This window comes from Hemitrygon akajei, chromosome 6 (assembly GCF_048418815.1).
Source record: "Hemitrygon akajei chromosome 6, sHemAka1.3, whole genome shotgun sequence".
Classification (NCBI taxonomy): domain Eukaryota; kingdom Metazoa; phylum Chordata; class Chondrichthyes; order Myliobatiformes; family Dasyatidae; genus Hemitrygon; species Hemitrygon akajei.
Window position 1 is genome coordinate 80,478,043 of NC_133129.1, and position 21,580 is coordinate 80,499,622.

The 21,580-nt window shown below is 42.2% G+C and overlaps 1 protein-coding gene across 1 annotated transcript in view; it reads right to left on the reverse strand.

Moving 5' to 3' along the window:
- LOC140729187 (ADAMTS-like protein 1) overlaps positions 1-21,580 on the reverse strand; it is a 459,173-nt gene that overhangs the window by 149,346 nt on the left and 288,247 nt on the right. The window contains exon 4 of the mRNA XM_073048667.1: positions 11,335-11,462. Coding sequence (XP_072904768.1) covers positions 11,335-11,462 — 128 coding nt within the window. The remainder of the gene's footprint in view (positions 1-11,334; positions 11,463-21,580) is intronic.

A 21,580-nucleotide genomic window follows, 5' to 3' on the forward strand; every position in this document is an offset into this window, starting at 1 on the left:
CAACTGGGAATAGGGAATAGAATTTTTGCATTTGGCAGGGTGGGAAGAGGTATAATCAAGGTAGTTATGGGAGCCAGTGGGTTTATGGAAGATGTCAGTGGACAGTCTGTCTCCAGAGATGGAGACCGAGAGATCGAGAAAGGGGAGAGAAGTGTCCGAGATGCACCAAGTGAATTTGAGGGCTGGGTGAAAGTTAGAGGCAAAGTCAATGAAATTGACGAGCTCAGCATGGGTGCAGGAAGCAGCAGCAATGTAGTCGTCAATGTATCGAAGGAAAAGTTGGGGAGCAGTACCAGTATAGATTTGGAGCATAGACTGTTCCAAATAACCCATGAAGAGGCAGGCATATTTAGTGCCCATGCGAGTGCCCATAGCTACACCCTTGAGGTGGCAACAAGGTGTACCAATGAGGACCGTGCAGTAGATGTGACTTATAGGGACTTCAGTAAAGCCTGTCACAAGATCCCGCATGGAAGACTGGTCCAGGGCCCATGGAATCCATGGCAGATAAGTAAATAGGATTCAAAATTGATTTGGCCATTAGAGATATGAAGTGATAATAGTGGTGTGGTTTTATGATTGGAATCCTTTGACTAATGGTGCTCCATAGGGATCTGTGCTGTGACTCTTGCTATTTGTAACATGTGTGAATGAATTAGATGCGATAGAGGAGGCGAGAGAAACTAGAGCTGTTTTCTCTGAAGAGAAGGGTTTTGAAGGGAATACGACTGAGGTAAACGCAGTACACTTGCAGAAAATTTTAGATTTAGAGTAAGGGGTAAGAGGGGATCTGAGTAGGAACCATTCTTATCCAGACTGGATATATGTTTGACCTAGAAACATCGTCCGAGTGCATGATGGACAACATTTACAAAGTGGCTGGAGAAGCTCTTGAATCGCCTAAGCATAGAAGGCTGTGGGCCGGGGACTGGAAGATGGGATTAATACAAATGAATGATCATCGGTTGCCAAGACCATGATGGGCTGAATGATGTGCTTCCGTGGTGTATGACACAATGACCGCTCCCGACTCTATAGATAAATAATGTAATCATTCGGAAAAAGTCTGACAAAAATGTTTCACAGATGCACAATGTGGTGATGAACAAGATGCTCAGTGAGATGACATCTCATCTCTCATCTGGTGAGTGGATAGCTTTCACAGAAAGTCTGGAAGGAAAGGCGATAAGAGGGAGGAGGTGCAGAAAGATTTAAGAGATTAGAGCAGAAACTACATAAATTGATGCAGTGCTAAAGTAGTCAGGGATGCCAAAACAGATGGAATAGATTGCAGGTGATCGTGCACTTCAAATACCGGAATGAATGTTTTCATGTCAAGTCTCTGTGCGCCAGTGTACTGTGGATCAGTGACTTCCAGAGTGGAGAGTGACTGATACTGATGTACTATATCCTATTCTCCATGCTCCCATTGCCTCAGTCTCCAATAATATACATACATCAATACTCACCTTGAAATTAACAAATGCATAGAAAAATAAATACAAAATATTTGGCATTTCTTTCACGATTACACAAAATCCAATTTCCAGATCATTTTGCTACAATCCAGAAATTTGACTGAGTACTGCTGGCCATGAGTTACTAGTTCCCTCATTCAGTTTCTGCACTAGTTGTGCAGACAACTATGCCTCTTTCCATGAAACAATACTTCTGGAGCACTGTGGTGGAAATTAGGGACACTCATTAAACAACATCAGACTAAGAGATCCTTCACCTATCATACTTCCCCTGCAACTAGTTTGGCTCAGCTTCAAATCCCGCAATCTGTTCTGAGGAACTGGATGGAGAGCCCCATCTTCAGTCACATCAACAGTATTCCCATCCCACGCCAGCCACGTTTCTCATCAGTTTTCTAGAACCCAGGACCAATCCTTCCCTGAAATTGACCTTGAGCCTGGGCCTGACACTGCCCTTAACACACCCACCAGCATGTATTCAACCTCAGGCTCAATCTAACTGCAGGTGACTCACCACTCATCCCAAACCAAGCGGGTCCACGCCATGTGACAAACAGTTCCTCCTCAACAATCTTCTGAACCTGTCCTTAGTATTGGGCTTCCCCACTTTTGACAATGTAAATGTGAAATTGATGCACAAAGACCTGTAATGATGCTTCCAGGTCAAAGCACTCATAAAGTTGTATATCAGATCTACTGCCTAACTATTTCCCTTTGTCTTCTCTCAGTTCCCACATTTATATTCCACCTTTTATTGTTTCTCACACTGACATTTCTTTTCACAGTAATCATTAATCTTACATTTGAGATCATCTTGTGAGAATAACTAATGCAAAATTAAGGGATGCACAGAGATACAGTAGTTAGTGCAGCTCCAGAAACCCAGATCCCACCAGGACACAAAGACGTGCTGGTAGATTAACTGGCTGTTGTAAAGTGTCTCTAATGTGTGTGAGTAAGGGGAGCGGGTGGGGTAAATCGGTCAGCATATAAGAGAAAACGAGTTATGGAGAAGTAAGAGGGAATGGCATTGATGGGTTTGGATGATGAGCCAGCATGCGCTCATGGGCTAAAAAGCCTCCTTTTGCTTGATAAGAAAGTACAAATAAGAAGTTTCCCTGGAATGTCCTTTTTCCCTCAACAGTATCACTTCTCAACCATCCTTCATTCTGCAGTCTCTCAGCCCAGTGGGCAGCTCTCACCTCTAAGGCAGAAAATCAAACGTCTCATTCCAGACGTGAGTGTAAGTGTCTTGTCCGGCACTGCAGTGCTGGCACCACTGAAGGAGCTACACCGTTAGATGAGAGATACAACCAAGGCTATATGATGAATGGCAGAACAGACTCAAAGGGCCAAATAGCCTACTCGTGCTGTTACTTCAATTGAATATGCTCTTCATCACAATAATAGATTATCCACCTGTTACCACACCTGTGGCTCAGGGATCTTGCTATGCACAAATGGTTTCTCATATTACAGCAATAACTAGATACATTTCAAGTTCCTCCAGCAAACTAATTGTTGTCTGCAGTCTCAGATCTCCATTTCCCACCCCATAAATATAGTTCAACATGCTAACTTTGTCCAGCAGATTGTTTGTTGTGCTACATTTCAAGAAGTGCTTCCCTGCTTGTGAATTGCTTTGGGACAATCCCAGTTAATAGAAATTAAATGTAAAGCTTTCCTTGTATTTTATTCCCTCGCCATTCTGATCTCCTTTTATCTTTGCTTCTGCTTCCTTCATCACATTTTTCAGCTCTCAAAATAACAATGCAACCCCAAGAAGATAACCCACCTAGAAAAAGGCAGCAGCAGATCACAGCGGCTTACTTGAGCTCTGACTAGCTACCAGAAGGCGTCTGGGATTGATTAGCAAAAGCAAATCAAAGAGAGGAAAGGGCACGCACAGCGGCCTTAGAGTCGACAGAGTTAGAGTGGTGAGGCTTCAGTCAGAGGAGGCATGAAAAGAAAAGCTTGAGGTAAAGTTTTTTCTTCTTCCCTTCCCTACGTCTGCTCAGTTAGGACAGTAGATATGCCAGGCAGGACAGCGGAATGCTCATCTTGGGGGATGCGGGATTACCGGGAGACCTCCAGTGTCCCCGACCACTACAGTGGCAAGAAGTGCATCCAGCTGCAGCTTCTAGCAGCCCAGGTTCAGTAGTTGTTGCTGCAACTGGATGAACTCCGGATCATCCGGGAGGCTGAAGGGTTGATAGACAGGACACAGAGAAGTAGTTATTCCCAAGGTGCAGGACACAGGAAACTGGGTGACAGTCAGAAGGGGAAAGTTGTTAATGAGCCAGTGCAGAGTACCTCTGTGGCCAACCCCCTCAGCAACAAATATACCACTTTGGATACTCTTTGGGGGGGGATGACCTAACAGAGGAGAGTCACAGCGGTCAGATCTCTGGCACTGAGATTGCCTCTATGACTGAGAAGGGAATAGGCACACTGTGGTGATAGCGGATTTGTTGGGGGAATGCACAGGAGGTTCTGTGGCCGAGAACAAGATTCCCAGATGGTATAGAAACATAGAAATCTACAGCAGATTACAGGCCCTTTGGCCCACAGTATTGTGTCAACGATGTTACCTACTCTAGAAACTGTCTAAAATTTCCCTACCGTATAGCCCTCTATTTTTCTAAGCTCCATGTACCTATCTAGGAGTCTCTTAAAAGACCCTATATTATCCGCCTCCACCACCATCGCTGGCAGTCTATTCCATGCACTCACCACTCTCTGCGTAAAAACTTACCCCTGGTATCTCCTCTGTACCTACTTCCAACTACCTTAAAAACTGTGCCCTCTTGTGCTAGCCATCTTAGCCCTGGGAAAAAGCCTCTGACTCTCCACACGATCAATGCATCTTATCACCATATACACTTCTATCAAGTCATCTCTCATTCTCTGTCACTCCAAGGAGAAAAGGACAAGTTCACTCAACCTATACTCATATGGCATGCTCCCTAATCTGGGCAACATCCTTGTAAATCTCCTCAGCAATCTCTTTATAGTATCCTCATCCTTCCTGTAGTGAGGTGACCAGAACTGAACACAGTACTCCAAGTGGGGTCTGACCAAGGTCTTATTCAGCTGTAACATTACCTCATGGCTCTTGAACTCAGTCCCATGGTTGATGAAGGCCCACACACCATACAACTTCTTAACAACACTGTCAACCTGCGCAGCAGCTTTGAGTGTCCTATGGACATAGACGCCAAGATCTTACTGATCCTCCACACTGCCAAGAGTCTTAACATCAATATAATATTCTGTCTTCATATTTGACCTACTGAAATGAACCACTTCACACTTATCTGGGTTGAACACTATCTGCCACTTCTCAGCCCAGTTCTGCATCATATCCATGTCATGCTGTAACCTCTGACAACCCTGCAGACTATCCACAACTTACCCAACTTTTGTATCATCAGCAAACCTACTAACCCCCCTTCAACTTCCTCATCCAGGTCATTTATAAAAAAATCACAAAGAGGAGGAGCCCCAGAATATATCCCTGCTCAACACCACTGCTCACCCACCTCCATGCAGAACACAAACCATCCACAACCACCCTTTGCCTTCTGTGGGCAAGCCAATTCTGGATCCACAAAGCAAGGTCTCCTTGGATTCCATGCCTCATTACTTTCTGAATCAGCCTCGCATGGGGAACCTTATCAAATGCCTTTCAGAAATCCATATACACTACATCCACTGCTCTACCTTCATCAATGTGTTTTGTTACTTCCTCAAGAAATTCAATCAGGTTCATAAAGCACGACCTGCCCTTGACAAAGCCATGCTGACTATCCCAAATCAGATTAATCTCTCCAAATGCTTATGAATCTTGCCTCTCTGGATCTTCTCCATCAACTTGCCCAGCACTAAGATAAGACTCACTGGTCTATATCTTCTGGTCTCTAATGTATGATGCCTCCCAGGTGCCAGGGACCAGGACATTTTGGATCAAGTCCTCAGCATTCCTAAGTGGCAGGGTGAACAACCAAAGATCGTGGTCTATGTGGGTACCAATGACATGGGTAGGATGAGTGACTAGGTTCTACATAGGGAATTCAGGGAGTTAGGTGCGAGGTTAAAGGGAAGGACCTCTAGGGTTGTGAACTCCAGATTGCTACCTGTGCCAAGTGCTAGTGAGGCCAGTAATAGAAGATTATGCAGTTTGAAGAGGTCAATACTCCCCAATGCCATTAGGCTTTACAATTCAACCGCCAGGACTTAAGAACTTTTTAAAAGCTATTATTAATGCTTTTTGAGATAGTGATTTAGATGCATATCATATTTTTTACTGAGTTAAGTATTGTATGTAATTAGTTTTGCTACAACAAGTGTATGGGACATTGGAAAAAAAGTTGAATTTCCCCATGGGGATGAATAAAGTATCTATCTATCTATCTATCTAATATGAGCCTAAGGAGTTGGTGAAGGAGGGAACGCATAAGATTTTTGGATCATTGGATCATCCAGGGAAGGTGGGACCTGTACAGAAGGGACAGTTTGCATCTGAACTGGAGAGGGACTAGTAACCTAGCGGGAAGTTTTATTAGTGCTGCATGGTGAGGTTTAAACTAGAGTTGCAGGGGGATAGGAACTAGAGTGCCAGAACAGTTAGTGGAGAGGTTGTGGAGGCAGATTTTGGTAAGACCTCAAAGTCAGGAATCAGAAGGTTGAGCATGGTTATACTATTGTCCTGAGCTGCATATATTTCAATGCAAGGTGTATCATAGGAAAGTTGGGTGAGCTCAGGGCATTGATCAACACCTGGAATTCTGATGCCTTAGCCATTAATGAGACTTGGTTGCAGGAGGGGCAGGACTGGCAGCTCATTATTCTAGGGTTCTGTTGTTTCAGATGTGACAAAGAGGGAGGGATTAAAGGAGGAGGGGCAACATTACTAGTCAGGGAAAATGTTACAGCAGTGCTCCGTCAGGACAGACCGGAGAAATCGACCAGTGAGGTGTTATAGGTGGAATTGAGAAATTGAAAGGTATGACCATGATAGTGGGGATATATTATAGACCAGCCAACAGTCCTAGGGATCTAGAGGAACAGGTTTGTAAAGAGATCACAGACTGTTGCAAGAAACGTAAGGTTGTTATAGTAGGTGACTATAACTTTCCACAGATTGACTGGGAATCCCATACTGTAAAAGGTCTAGAAGGGATAGAGATTGTCAAATGTGTTCAGGAAAGTTTCCTTAATCAGTACTAGAAGTCCCAATGAGAGAATGTGTGATACTGGATCTGTTATTGGGGAATGAGTCAGGGCAGGTGACAGAATTTTGTACAGGGGAACACTTTGCATCCATGACCACAATGCCATTAGTTTTAAAGTAAATTTGCAAAAAGACAGGTCTGGCCCTGCGTTGAGATTCCAAATAGGAGAAAGGCCAATGTTGATATTATCAGAAATAAACTGGCAAGTGTGGATTGGAACAGATTGTTTTCTGGTAAAGGTGTACTTGGTAAATCGGAAACCTTCAAAACTCAAATTTTGAGAGAACAAAGCTTATATGTGCCTGTAAGAATAAAATGTAAAGATAAGTGTAGGGAACCTTGGTTGTCAAGAGATATTGAGGCTCTGATTAAGAGAAAAAGAGGTGCATAGCAGGTATAGGCAAGCAGGAACGAGTTAGGTGCTCGTGGAGTATAAGAAATGCAAGAGAACACGTAAAGGAATCAGGAAAGCTAAAAGAAGGCATGAAGTTGCTCTAGCAGACAAGATGAAGGAGAATCTTAAGGAATTCTGCAGATATATTAAGAACAAACGGATTGAAAGGGACAAAACTGGTCATCCAGATGACCTGAATGGTAATCCATGTGTGAAGACAAGACAGATGGGGGAGATCTTAAATGAATTCTTTTCATCTGTTTTTACTCAGGAGGCAGACACAAAGTGAGGCAAAGCGGCATCAACGTCATAGACCCTGTACAGAATGCAAAAGAGGAGGTAATACAGATGAGAGGGTGCTGGCTACCTGAGGCAAAATCAGGGTGGATAAATCCCCGGGGCCTAACAAGGTGTTCCCTCAGACCCTACAAGAGGCAAATGCAGAAATTGCTGAGGCCCAAGAAGAGATATTTAAATCGCTCATATCAACAGCAGAGGTACCAGAGGACTGGAGGATAGCCAATGTTTAAAAAGGATAAACCAGGAAATTACATCCTGGCAAAGTTATCAGAAGGTATTCTAAAGAACCGGATATACAGTATAAGTATTTGGATAGACATGGACTGATTAAGGATAGTCAGGATGGCTTTGTGCGTGAAAGGTCATGTCTAACCAAACTTATAGAATTTTTTGAGGAAGTTACCAGGAAAGTGGATGTTGTCTACATGAACTTTAGGAAGGTATTTGACAAGGTCCCCATGGGAGGTTGGTCAAGAAGGTTCAGTCACCTGGCATTCTGGATGAGGTGGTAAATTGGATTAGATGTTAGCTTTGTGGGACAAGCCAGAGAGTGGTAGGAGTGTGCTGCCTCTCTGACTGGGCCTGTGACCAGTGGTGTACTGCAGGGATCAGTGCTGGGTGTTGATGCTTGCCACCTATATCAAAGTTAACTGGATCAGCAAGTTTGTGGATGACTGCAAGATTGGAAGTGTAATGGTCAGTGAGGACAGCTATTGTGGCTTGTAAAGGGGCCTGCATCAACTGGAAAAATGAGCTGAAAAATGGCAGATGGAATTTAATGCAGCCAAGTGCGTAGTTTTGCACTTCGGTAGGACCAATCAGGGTAGGTCTTACACAGAGAATGGTAGGGCACTGAGGAGTGTGGTAGAAGAAAGGGATCTGGGAATACAGGTCCATAATTCATTGGAAGTGGTGCCACAAGTAGATAGAATCGTAAAGAAAGCTTTCAGCGGATTAGTTTTCATATATCAATGTATTGAGTACAGGAGATGGGATGCTATGTTGGAGTTGTATAAGCTGTTGGTTAAGCCTAATTTGGAGTATTGTGTACAGTTTTGGTCACCTGCCTACAGGAAAGATATAAACAAGGTTGAAAGAGTACAGAGAAAATCTACAAGGATGTTGCCCGATCTGGATGACCTGAGTTATAAGGAAAGATTGAATAGGTTAGAATTGTGATCTTTAGAACATAGAAAATTGAGAGGAGATTTGATAGAGGTATACAAAATTATGAGGGGTATAGATAAGGTAAATGCCAAGCAGGCTTTTTCCACTGAGGTTGGGTGGGACTGCAACCAGAGGTTATGGGTTAAGAATGAAAGGTGAACAGTTTAAGGGAAACATGAGGGGAAACTTCTTCAGTCAGAGGGTCATGAGAGTGTGGAATGAGCTGCCAGAACAATGGTGATTGTGAGCACGATTTCAATGATTAAGAGAAGTTTAGATAGGTGCATGGATAGTTGGAGGACTATGGTCCCAGTGCAGGTCGATTGGAGTAGGTAGTTTAATGGCATTGGCATGGACTAAAGTAGCTGAAGGGCCGGTTTCTGTGTTGTACTTCACTACGGCTCTATGACCTTGTTACAGGCGCCAACAAGCTTTGTGCATAAATGAGCAATAAGTTCACACGCAAGTTAGAAATGGGAACGAATCATCAGCAGTAAAGGACATCATTACCCAACAACAAAGTGTTCACCTCCAAGGAAGGACATCAATAGGTAACAACTTACAGATCATGGATGACAATCGACAGCCACAAGGAAAATACAAATCATGATGACAGATACACATAAACATCAGATGCATGACCTGACTTATAACACACAAACCTGACACACATACAAAGGATACCACAACAGCAAGGTCAGCTGAGAAGAAGACCTTAAGGCACAGTATAAAAGACAGAGCAAAATTGCAAGCATGGAAAAGGGGACGAGGATCTGGGTGGAACAGTGGTCAGAGAACGGCACAGGGGTCAGAGAACGGCACAGGGGTCAGAGAACAGGACAGTGGTCAGAGAATGGCACAGGGGTCAGAGAACGGGACAGTGGTCAGAGAACGGCACAGGGGTCAGAGAACGGCACAGTGGTCAGAGAACGGCACAGGGGTCAGAGAACGGCACAGGGGTCAGAGAATGGCACAGGGGTCAGAGAACGGCACAGGGGTCAGAGAACGGCACAGGGGTCAGAGAATGGGACAGGGGTCAGAGAACGGCACAGGGGTCAGAGAACGGGACAGTGGTCAGAGAACGGCACAGGGGTCAGAGAACGGCACAGGGGTCAGAGAATGGGACAGGGGTCAGAGAACGGGACAGTGGTCAGAGAACGGCACAGGGGTCAGAGAACGGGACAGTGGTCAGAGAACGGCACAGGGGTCAGAGAACGGCACAGGGGTCAGAGAATGGCACAGGGGTCAGAGAACGGCACAGGGGTCAGAGAATGGGACAGGGGTCAGAGAACGGCACAGGGGTCAGAGAACGGCACAGGGGTCAGAGAATGGGACAGGGGTCAGAGAATGGGACAGGGGTCAGAGAACGGCACAGGGGTCAGAGAATGGGACAGGGGTCAAGGAATGGGACAGAGATCAAGGAATGGGACAGGAATGAGAGGGTGAGCAACACTGTCTGAGATCGGTTAAAAATACATTATTTTGCATACGTCTCCTGAAACTCTTGCAACCACAGCTTTTTAGTAGGACTACCTTTGTGTGCTTTCACTGGCATTCCTGTGCTTGCTGGTGATAAAATATCAACTAAGCTAATAGCAGGGATGGTTGGAAAGGGAAAGAATTGCTGAAACCTTGTTCAGATTAAGTATGAGCCCAGTGAAAATTGATATATTTAGCTAATTCTACATTTGGAAACGATTTACAGCAAGAATAAGAGGTGTAATAGTATATGATCCCCACTAATTAATTCATAGTGAATGGTTTGAAATTTTCTGTTATAACATGAAAGAATTAACAGTTTAGGATTTTAATGCCACCTGCTTCAGCTTTACAAATATAAATTATTTATAACTTGGAGAGTTTTGTGGAAATTAAAAGAGCTTAGCTAAGAAATATTGAAACGTTTGGGTCTGCACCAAGCAAGATCACTCAGCAATGACTGAATGCCATCAGGAATGGGCTGCCTATTCCTCCCCTAATACATCAGCTGCCAAGGCCATGGCATCAAAAACATATGGGCTCATTCAACCGAAAAGCACCTCTTAGAATGTAGCCAATATTCAGCAGAGCTTTGGCTGAAATCAGGACAGAGAGAGACTGCAGATGCTGGAAATCTGGAGCAATGCACAAAATGCTGGAGGAACTCAATGGGTGAGGCAGCACCTATGGAGGGAAGTGGGTAGTCAGTCTATGAGTTAATAACCTTCTTCAGTCCTGAGGAACAGCATTTCTCTAAGTTAACAGTCTGTTTCAGGATTAGGGCTTTCAAAACAATGTAATATTACTCTGCGTGATTGTGATTACTCTGCAAGAAGGTGATTGCCAGGTAACATTCATTCATCTTCACTTCCACTTGCATTCAGCCTTCTGACGGTGCCATTTTTTTGGCAGTTGATGGGCAGTTTAGGGATTGAATCCTCCCACAGTGCTGATCTCTACTGACCCCCAGAAACACCTATGTTTGAGAGAAGTTATGGCATCAAACTTTTTTCTGACTCCTGCAGCTATCAGTCACAGACTCTCACTCTGCCTATAAAAGGACAGGGAGTAAAGGCACTGGGTGACATAGCTTGCAGCTTAGTAGTCATTCACCAGTTGTTCCAAACAGGCCCATAGTACAGCTCATGCAGCAGGAGCACCTTTCATTGGTCAGGCCAGCAGAACACTGAGGCAGGATTCTGGTTTTAGTCTGACACACTGCACTGACATCAATGCTGCGGAGCCAACCAGACAGGGAACTAAAGGGAAAGGAGGCGCTTACCGGCTACTCAGACATCGCCGCAGTGAGTAAGAAGCACCTCCAGCACAGGTCCGCGAGCAGTCACTCCACTGGCCCCAGGCATCCCACTGTGAATCTCCATCCTCCTCTGAGTGGGCTGTCTGCCAACTCTGAAAGGCACAGGACCATTCTTAGCTAAAAACATTCAATACAACAGATACCATAGCAGAGAACATCCATGAAAATTACATCCCCAGCTTCATGTCAGATTGAGTGTTTGGTGGATATTTAGCCCTGGAGGTAGATTATCCATAATTAAAAATAAAATTAAATTGTTTTTCTCACAGTTTAAGTGGATCATTCATAGGTAATTCAAGTCCTTTAATGTGTGCATGTTGATATTTTAATTAGATTAGATCCCAATGCTAGAGATCAGTGTTTATTTCAGCATTTCTTTCTTTCATGAAGGGGCTTTAAGTTTCAGATGAACCATTTAATGCAGCAAATAATGTTTCTGAATAAACAAAGTGTGAAGGAGTTGCAACAAAAGGCTAAACTTTGATGGAGGTCCGTGTTAATTTGTCAACACAATTTACATTACATCACATTTTCAAGTCTTGCCCTTCATTTTCTCCACCGGTTCCATCTCAGCCATATTCAAAGGCAATGAGAGTGTGGTGGAAGTAGAGCTGCAGTTGGGGTGATGAGGGGAGGAGTTGAAGGTAGAAAGGGGTGCAGACTGGGCTTAGGTTGGATTGGGAAAGCGGTGTGACGTGGGGTCGCGTTTGGGTTGTGGTGTAGTTGCAGTGACATTTGAGTAACATGAGGTGCAAGGTGGGGTTTTTTGGGGATTGTTTGGGGGCAAGGAATAGGGTTAGGACTGGAGATGAGATTTGAGGAAGGATTGGGTTTGGGCTGTGGAGGTGTTTGGGTGGTGATGGAGTGGAGTGTCGGTTTTGATTGAGATTGGGACTGAATGGACATTGCGGGAGGCTTCAACTATATAAAAAGAGGATGAAAAACCGGTCTGCCCAGATCTTAGTGCTTCTGTCTGGCTGTTCACAGTTAAGATGTAGAGACACTAGTTACTCTGAGCATTGTGCAAGGATCCACAGCATTTTGTAGATTTTATTATCAGTCATATCATTTACAAACTGCATGATGCTGCATTTCAAATAACATCTCTGAAAAATATAAATATTTACCTAGATAAAAGTAAATGAATACATAAGAAGAATATAGAAAGTATAAGCATGAGTAGAGCATTTGGTGCTATGAGCTTACCGAATGTCACTTTACTGCATTAACTTTGAGTTCCTTAATGCTGATAAATGTATCAGTCTCTATCTTGAATCTAGTTAGCAAATAAACTTTCATTATCATCTTGGATAAAGATTTTTAAATGTTTTCCTTCCACTAGTTGAAGAAAATGCTTCTCATCTCTGAGTTCTGGTCCAGAGGAGAGACCTTAAATGGTTTAAGTTTATAGTTCTCTAAAAGTGGCAACATAGTTAAGGAGGGTGGAGAAGAAAGCAAATGGAATGCTTGCCTTTGAAGATGTGGGATGTTGTGCTGCAACTTCATAAAATGCTGGGTAAACCACACAGAGTATTGTATGTGGTTGAGGTCATCACATAAGAAGGTGTAGTTCCACTGTACAGTGCAGAAGAGATTCACCAGGATTTTTGCGGGATTGGAGAATCTTAGTTACAGAGCAAGATCGGAAAGGCTGGGATTGGTTTTCCTGGAGTAAAGGTGACTGAGGGAGTGACCTGATAGAAGTAAATAAAATTATAGGAGCCATTTATACAGAGTAGGTACTCTTCCTTTCCCATGATAAAGGCATTAAAAACAAGAGGACATAGATTTCTTGTGGAAAAAAAAGAATTTTGAGGGAAGGTGGTTGATATCTGAAACCTGCTGTCAGAGAAGATGGTGGAATTAAATACACCCACAACAGTTCAGGCACCCAAACAGACATGATATGGAAGGACATAGATCAGATGGGATTAGTGTGGAAGGTCAAAATGATCAGGTGGATTGAAAGGCTCATTTCTGTGCTACACAACCCTCTATCACTGTCCTGAATGGCTGACCCCTCATTTTAAGGATCTGATCCCTGCTTCTAGATATTCATTCAAAGGAATCACTGTGTCTCCATCTGTCTCATCAAGCCCATTAGAACTTTCTAGTATCATTGAAAATACCTCATCCTTGCAAATATAAGAGAGATTGGAGACAATCTACTTAAATTCTCCTCATGAGACAAACCTACCAACACCACATGGTCTATTTTAGGGCTGCAAAGTATCTCTAGCTGGAGGCTTGGAAATGGATGCCAATGATACTGGACCACACAGCTTTTTACCGGAGTGTTTATCAGTTCCATTAGTGATTAGGGATAAAGGTCACTCAGAAGAAGAGGCCTAACTTTGAATTCTTGGAGGCAGTTTCATAGTGGAACCTAACCCCATATTGCATTAATCTAGAAATGTACTGAACAAATGAATTCAGTCAAATATTTTAAAGGTGAACCAATAAAGATACTATGAAAGAGATTAGGTTCAATGTTGGCTGAAGGAAGTATGCCGAGTCTCTGGAATCCTGCATCGTACATTCATAGAGTATATAAAAAGACACTTCAGCCAACTGAGTTCATGTCACCATCGAGGATCCACTGACGTTAATGTAACACTAAACCCATGTTATTATCCCATCAAATTCAAAAATCCAAGTTACAAAGGGTCTTGAGAGTCCTTGTGCAGGATTTCCAGTAAGTTAACTTCCAGTTTGAGCCAGTACTAAGAAAGGCAAATGCAATATTAGAATTCTTTTCGATAGGACTAGAATATGAAAGCCAAGATATGCTGCTGAGCACAAACACAAGAGATTCTACTGCTGCTGGAAACCCACAGGAACACACACAAATGCTGTAGGAACTCAGCAGATCAGGCAGAATCTATGGAAATGAATGAACAGTTAGCAATTCGAGCTGAGACTTGATGAAGGGTCTCGGCCCGTAACGTCGATTGTTTATTAACTTCTGTAGATGTTGCCTCACCTGCTGAGTTCCTCCAGTATTTTTTGTGTGTTTATATTATACTGAGGCTTAAAAAGGCATTAATCAAACAGCACTTGGAGTATTCTGAGCAGTTTTAGGCCCCATAACAAAGGAAGGATGTGCTGGCATTAGAAAGCGTCCAGAGGATGTTCACAAGAATGATCCTGCGAATGAAAGGCTTAACCTGTGAGGATGGTTTGATGACTCTAGGTAGGTACTCAGTAGAATTTAGAAGAATGAGGAGGAATCTCATTGAAACCTACCGAATATTGAAAGTCCTAGATAGAGTGGATGTGGAGAGGATGTTTCTTATAGAGGATGAGTCTAGGACCAGGGGGCACAGCCTCAGAATACAAGAATGTCCCTTTTCAACAAACATGAGGAAGAATTTCGTAAACACAAGAGATTTTGCAGATGCTAAATGTTGGATGAACTCAGCAGGTCAGGTAGCATCTATGCAAATGAATAAACAACCGACGTTTCAGTCTCAGACCATTCTTCAGGACTGCAGTTGATCATTAACCAGAGGGTGGTGAACTTATGGAATTCATTTCCACAGATGGCTGTGAAGGCCAAGTATTTAAAGCAGAGATTGATAGATTATTGATGAGTAAAGTGTCAAAGGGAAAAGGCAGGAAAATGGTGTTGAAAAGGATAACAAATCAGCCATGATGGACTGATGGAGAATACTCAATGGGCTTGTTGGCCTAACTCTGCTCCTACAGTATGTCTTCTGGTTTTTTGGTCTCAGGATTTGGGATTTACTGAAGATGGATAAAGACGAAAGGGATCTGGAAATACAGGTACATAATTTGTTGAAAATGTCATCACAGGTAGATAGGGTCGTAAAGAAAGCTTTTAGTACATTGGCCTTCATAAATCAATGAGTCGAGTACTGAAGATGGGATATTATGTTAAAGTTGTATAAGATGTTGGTGAGGCCTAATTTGGAGTATTGTGTGCTGTTTTGGTCATCTACTTACAGGACAGATGTAAACAAGGTTAAGAGTACAGAGAAAATTTCCAAGAATGTTTCCAGGTCTGGACAACCTGAGTTATAAGGAAAGATTGAATAGGTTAGGACTGTATTCTTTAGAGCGTAGAAGATTGAGAAGAGCTTTTGATAGTGGTATACAAAATTATGAGGGCTATAGATAGGGTAAATGCAAGCAGGCTTTTTCCACTGAGGTTGGCTGGAACTGCATCAGAGGTTTTGGGTTAAGGATTAAAAGGTGAACAGTTTAAGGGAAACATGAGGGGAAACTTCTTCACTTAAGAAGGTCTTAAGAGTGTGGAATGAGCTGCCAGCACAAGTGGCCCATGCAATCTCAATTTCAACATTAAGAGAAGTTTGAATAGTAAGGTATGGAGGACAATAGTCCTGGTGCATGTCGCTGAGAATAGGCAGATTAAGTAGTTTTTGGCATGGACTAGATGCGCTGAAAGGGCTTGTTTCTGCGCGGTATTTCTCTATGATTCTATGACACAGATAAATGAAGGTTATTAAAGCACTTTCTCCTAGAGCCTTTGAACATAATGGGTCTTTCAGTTCCAGAATTCCAGTCAATCTCTTTCACAAATGGGCCACCTTTGCAAACCTGACCCAATTTCCACCTCAGGGGTGCAGAGGATGATGTTACAAAATTCTGTGTGCAATGGTCCTTTTGGAATATTGAAGGGGAACACGGATCATGTTGTCCGAGGAGTGTTTGTCACAGATGAATGCACTATTTCAAAATTTGCAACGTCCTTCAAAGGCTGACTCCAGCTTCACCAAGGAAAAAATGATCAGCAATGCCTATATTCACATGTTATAAAGGAACCCTGCAATTTTTACATGGATCGATCTATGCGGAAATATTCATAACAATTTTGAAACAAATATTTTGTTCTACAAATAAACTACACTGAATCAACACAATGATTTGAATTCTGCAAACTGCAGGTGGTGCCGTCTAATGTATTAAAAAAATACAGTGTTACCTGTAGAGAGTTTAACTATGCATTCCTCCAAATAAACTTACACACATTTTCCAAGTACATACCATATTTTAATTGCAAACAGCAGTAGTTTCCCTCACTGTAATAGGTCAGCATTCCTAGGATTACAAAAACCTTCCTCCTCACTGCTGGAGTATGGCCCATTTTTTCCACTTAGAATCCATGTGACTTCAGACTGGGGCTCATCTCCCTCTCACCCTGCTTTCAATCCAGTTGGGAATTAGTATACATGCCATGTCTCACAGCCTGAGGGTACTTGCTGGTTTTTTTGTATATTGTTTAAATTAGGATAATATAAAAGGGCAAATTATGGCATTTAAATCCATTACTTTAATTGGCTCGGAGCTGTTATTCAGAACAGATGAACAAACTCAGTTGATGTTCAATATTCATGATGCTTAGAACGATAGCTTGGTTTTAATACTGAAAGGTATGCAATGAACAGGGTAAGCTGAAATGTGATCCCCAATCTTGGCATGTTAACAGTATGCAGCTACACACCAACACTCTATACTCTGTACTCACATGTTTCTCTTCTCCATTGGCCACTTCCGAAGTTTCAGTGAATCTTAATTGCTCTCAATGCTTTCTGCAGTCATGGCCATTACCCACTTCAGTGCCTATCAGGCCATGCTACCTTCCAATTCACTGCTCAGAGAAACTTTCCATCAGTAATTCCGCAGTGCTTGACTGTATGGTACAGCTCATCCACTTTATCACGAGTACAATACACATGAAGATTTTTTTCTCTACAGATATACTTACTTTCGGAGAATAGAAGTATCAAATGCCCGCAAATAGTCTCACAGCTTTATCTTTAAATATTCAATGAGCTGACAATGAAGGTCCAAAAATATACCATTTTTATTCCATAAGACCATGAGACGTCGGAGCAGAATTAAGCCATTCAACCTGTCGAGTCTGCTCCAGCATTCGATCATGGCTGATTTATTTTTCCCCTCAACCCCATTCTCCTGCCTTTTCCCTGTAACCTTTGATGCCCTTAGTCATTCCCTGCATCAAAAATTAGCTGAGATTGTTAAATGTATCAGGTGAGGGAGAAAATAGGTAGGTGAGGGAGGAGGGATGAAATGAGAATTGGGTGGTGATAAGGGATGAAAAGGGCTGAAGAAGAAGGAATCTGGTAGGACAGTGGACCATGGGAGAAAGGGAAGGAGGAGTAACACTTGAGGGAGGTGATGGGCAGCTGAGGAGAAGAGATGGTCTAAGAGCGGAGCCAGGATGGAGGATGGAAAAAGATAAAGGGGAGTGGGAGTAATTACTGGAAATTAGAGAAATCGTTACTCATACTATGTGGCTGGAGGCTATTAAGATGGAATACTGTATAAGGTATTGCTACTCCAACCTGAGGGTGGCCTTATCATGACTGTAGAGAAGGCCATGCACTGACATATCAGAATGGAAAGTAGAATTAAACGAAGTGCTAGGAGGGAGGTCAGTGGGGAGGGATGAGTGAACAAGAGAGTCACATAGAGTGGGATCTAACATTGAGTTCTCTAATTTTCATTAGTTACACTTCTCACCTCTTTTTTCCATCTCCCATTCTAGCTCCCCTCTTATCCTTTCTCTTCTCCTCACCTCCACTCTGGTGACCCTCTTCTTTTCTTTTCTCTCATGCTCCACTGTCCTCTCCTATCAGATTCCTTCTTCTTCAGCTCTTCCTCTTCTACCTATCACCTTCCAGTTTCTCACTTCACTACCCCTCCCCCCACCTATCATCTGCCAGCTGCTCCCCTTATTTCCTTATTCTAGCTTCTTCCCATTTCCTTTCCCGTCCTGATGAAGGGCTTTGACCCAAAATATCAATTGTTTATTCCTCTCCATTGATGCTGCCTGACCTGCTGAGTTCTTTCAGCATTTTGGGTGTGTTACTCTGGAAGAACCTTTTGTGCTTATGACTTTGTTAAGGCTACAGTGAAAATCAATAGATGTACTATATTTAGACTTCCAGAAATCATTTGATAAGATTCCACGTCAAAAATTATTATAACAAATAAAACCTCATGGTGTAGGATGAAACATATTGCCATGGATAGAAGAGTGCCTGGCTAACATTAAACAGGGAGTAGTTATAAGTGTTTCTCCTTCTGGTTGGCATAATCTAATGAACAGTGTGTCACAAAGATCATTACTGGGATACAGATAGTTACAATGAATGGAACAAACATAGCTAGTTAAGTAAATTGTGAGGGAGTCAAATAAAGTATAAAAAGATATAGATAGGTAACAAGAATGTGCAGAGATCTGACAAATGGAGTATAATGTGGAGAATTGTGAAATCTCCACTTTAACAAGGAAAAAAAAATCATTATCTACATGGTGAAAGATTGTAGAGTTCTGAGATGCAGAAGGATATAGACAACCCAGTGTAAAATTTGTAAAATGCTAGTATGCAAATACAGCAGGTAGTGAGGAAGACAAACAAAATATTATGATCTCTTACTGGTAACTTAAAATCGGAGGTTATCCTTTAATTATCTTGTGTGCTCCAGGTGACATCACATCTGGAGCAATGGACTGTGTTGGTCTTGTTTAAGGAAAAGTGCTAATATATTGGAAACACTTGAGAGAAAGCTCCTAGACTGATTGATACAATTGGTGTTAGTTTCTACAAGAATCTAGAAGAGTGAGAGACGACTTGACTGAAGCAAAGATAACTGAGAAGTCTAGACACAGTGGGTAAATAGAAGATGTTTCCACCTGTGGAAGAATCTAAGACGAGAGGCATTTAGAAGAGTTGCAACTTTTTCTCTCAGAGGGCTTGCGAATCTTTGGATTTCTTTTTCTCAAATGGGGATTGAATATTTGGAATATTTTTAAAGAAGAAGGAGGTGGATACATTCTTAATAGATCAAGAATATAAAAAAAAACATTCAAAGCAGCAAAGTGACAAAGCTAGCAGAGCTGCTACCTCAAAGTGGTGGAAATGTAGAGCTAAACCTTGATCTTGTCTGGGGGCTATGTGATGTTTGTATGTTTTCTTTGTGATCCTACAGGTTTCGTCCAAGTATTCCAGTTTTCTCCTACAGCCCAAAGACATGTAGGTTAATTGTCCACTGTAAATTGTTTAGGTGTAGGTGAGTGCTATAATCTTTTTTTCTTTCTCAATCTTTTTTATTAAGTTTCAAATTGATAAACATAACAATGATAAAAGAGATCGGGATTACATTAATAACGGTTAATGTGTACAGACACAGACTCCAAGTGACATGTGTATTCTAAGCCTCCCAATCTCTTAATAACTGAACATGAAAAAGATTCAGAAAATATTTTTATGGAAAAAAAAGAGTCCCCCTAAACTAAAAAAAACAAAACAAAACAAAAGCTGGGCTGCCATGTTTCATTGGTTAAAATCATTATTTGTCATTAACTCTGCTCCTCTATACACAAACAAAAAGTTATTGAGAAGGATTCGGAAAAGGTCAGCTTACATCATATATGTTGAGTAAATGACCTCCAAGTTTCTTCAAATTTAACCGAAGGATCGATAGTACTGCCATAATCTTGGAGGCAGTTGAGAAGAAAGTTTGGCAAACTAAAATGGGTTTTATATAGGATTAGCATAATTGGGTTGTTGCTGAGCAACAAGGGCTCAGTGGGTTGAAGCTTCCACACTGCTTCTCCCCATGATTCTGATTCCACAACTCCAATGACGGATAGATAGGAGTGTAAGAGTTGAGGTCAATCACAGTTCTATTAAATGGTGCAGTAGGCTTGAGAGTCCAAGTGACCTATTCCTAATCATAATTCATTTCTTCAGAAGGATATCTCATTTTGGAATTAAACATTATGTTTCAACATGGAAGTAGGTACAAAGGAGATGTCAGGGGTAAGTTTTTTACGCAGAATTGGTGAGCGATGGTGGTAGAGGCAGATACGATAGGGTCTTTTAAGAATCTCTTGGAGAGGTAAATAGAGCTTAGAAAAATTGAGGGCTATGGATAAGCTTAGGTAATTTCTAAAGTAAGTACATGTTTGGCACAGCATTGTGGGCTGAAGGGCCTGTATTGTGCTGTAAGTTTTCTATGCTTCTATACTAACACACTCTCAGATCTCCAGAATTAAATCCACTTGTACCAACACAGAATGCAATCATTCCCATGATAGTCACAGATGGAAGGAAAATCAAAGTCAGAAAAAAGACTTTTTTTTATCTTGAATGCACTTTCTCAAGGAGCTGCACAGCTGTCCAGATCAAGAATGCTCACTCACAGAGATCCAATCCAGATGCACAAAGATCTAGCCTCAAGAATGACTGAATTCAACTGCAACAGTCCTGACTCCAGATAAAGACCAACCATGAGGCTGACATAACATAAGCTGCAGCTTAGGGCTAAGCACAGCAAAGACACTTAAGCCTAGCCCTTCCTGTGGCAGTGACTCCAAAGCCAACTCTTCTCCCCTTCATTACCACACATCCTATTCCCCTCTTTTTACTGGTGTCTCCATTTCCCAACAACTCCTGCCTAGACTCCCTTCCCTTTTTGATCACTTCTCAATCCTTCTCTTTATTTACCTCTCCTTCCTGACAATGCCACCTAGAATCCTCTTACATCCCTTAACATATTTATCCTGTGTGCATTCTCCTGTTTTCCAGTGGACATTTACCAAATCACACAGCAGGGCTGCAAAGTTTTCATGCAAGACTATTGAGCAGCAGGTCAAATAGTTCTGAGCACCTATTTCAGTCACTAAATAATCATCATAAGCTGTAGACAGACGAGCTCTTCTCTCGGGTATGGAACTGAATACCTCCATGCTGAGCAGTGCACAGGTCACCGGGTATAACTAGGCAGAGACACAAGAGAGTGCAGATGCCAGAATTTGAAGCAACAAACAATTTGCTGGAGGAACTCAGTGGATTGATCAGCATCTGTGGAGGGAAGGAATTGTTGATTTTTCGGGTCAAAACCCTGGATCCAGTTTCAACCTAAAACATTGCCAATTCTTTTCCTCCCACATATGCTCGTCGACTTGCCGAGATCCAACAGATCAGTTGTTTTGAAGTATAATCAGGCACCTGAGCACAAAGTATCAGCCTTACCTTGTTGAATTAGTGACAATTCCTCATGATGAGAATGACTATGAAGAAAATATTCCTTCATGTTGAATGAAAGAAGAAACTTTGAACCCAAAGCTGAACCAACTGTAGTTTACAGATCTATTCTTCATACAATATTGCTATCTTTTAAAAGAGTCACTTGG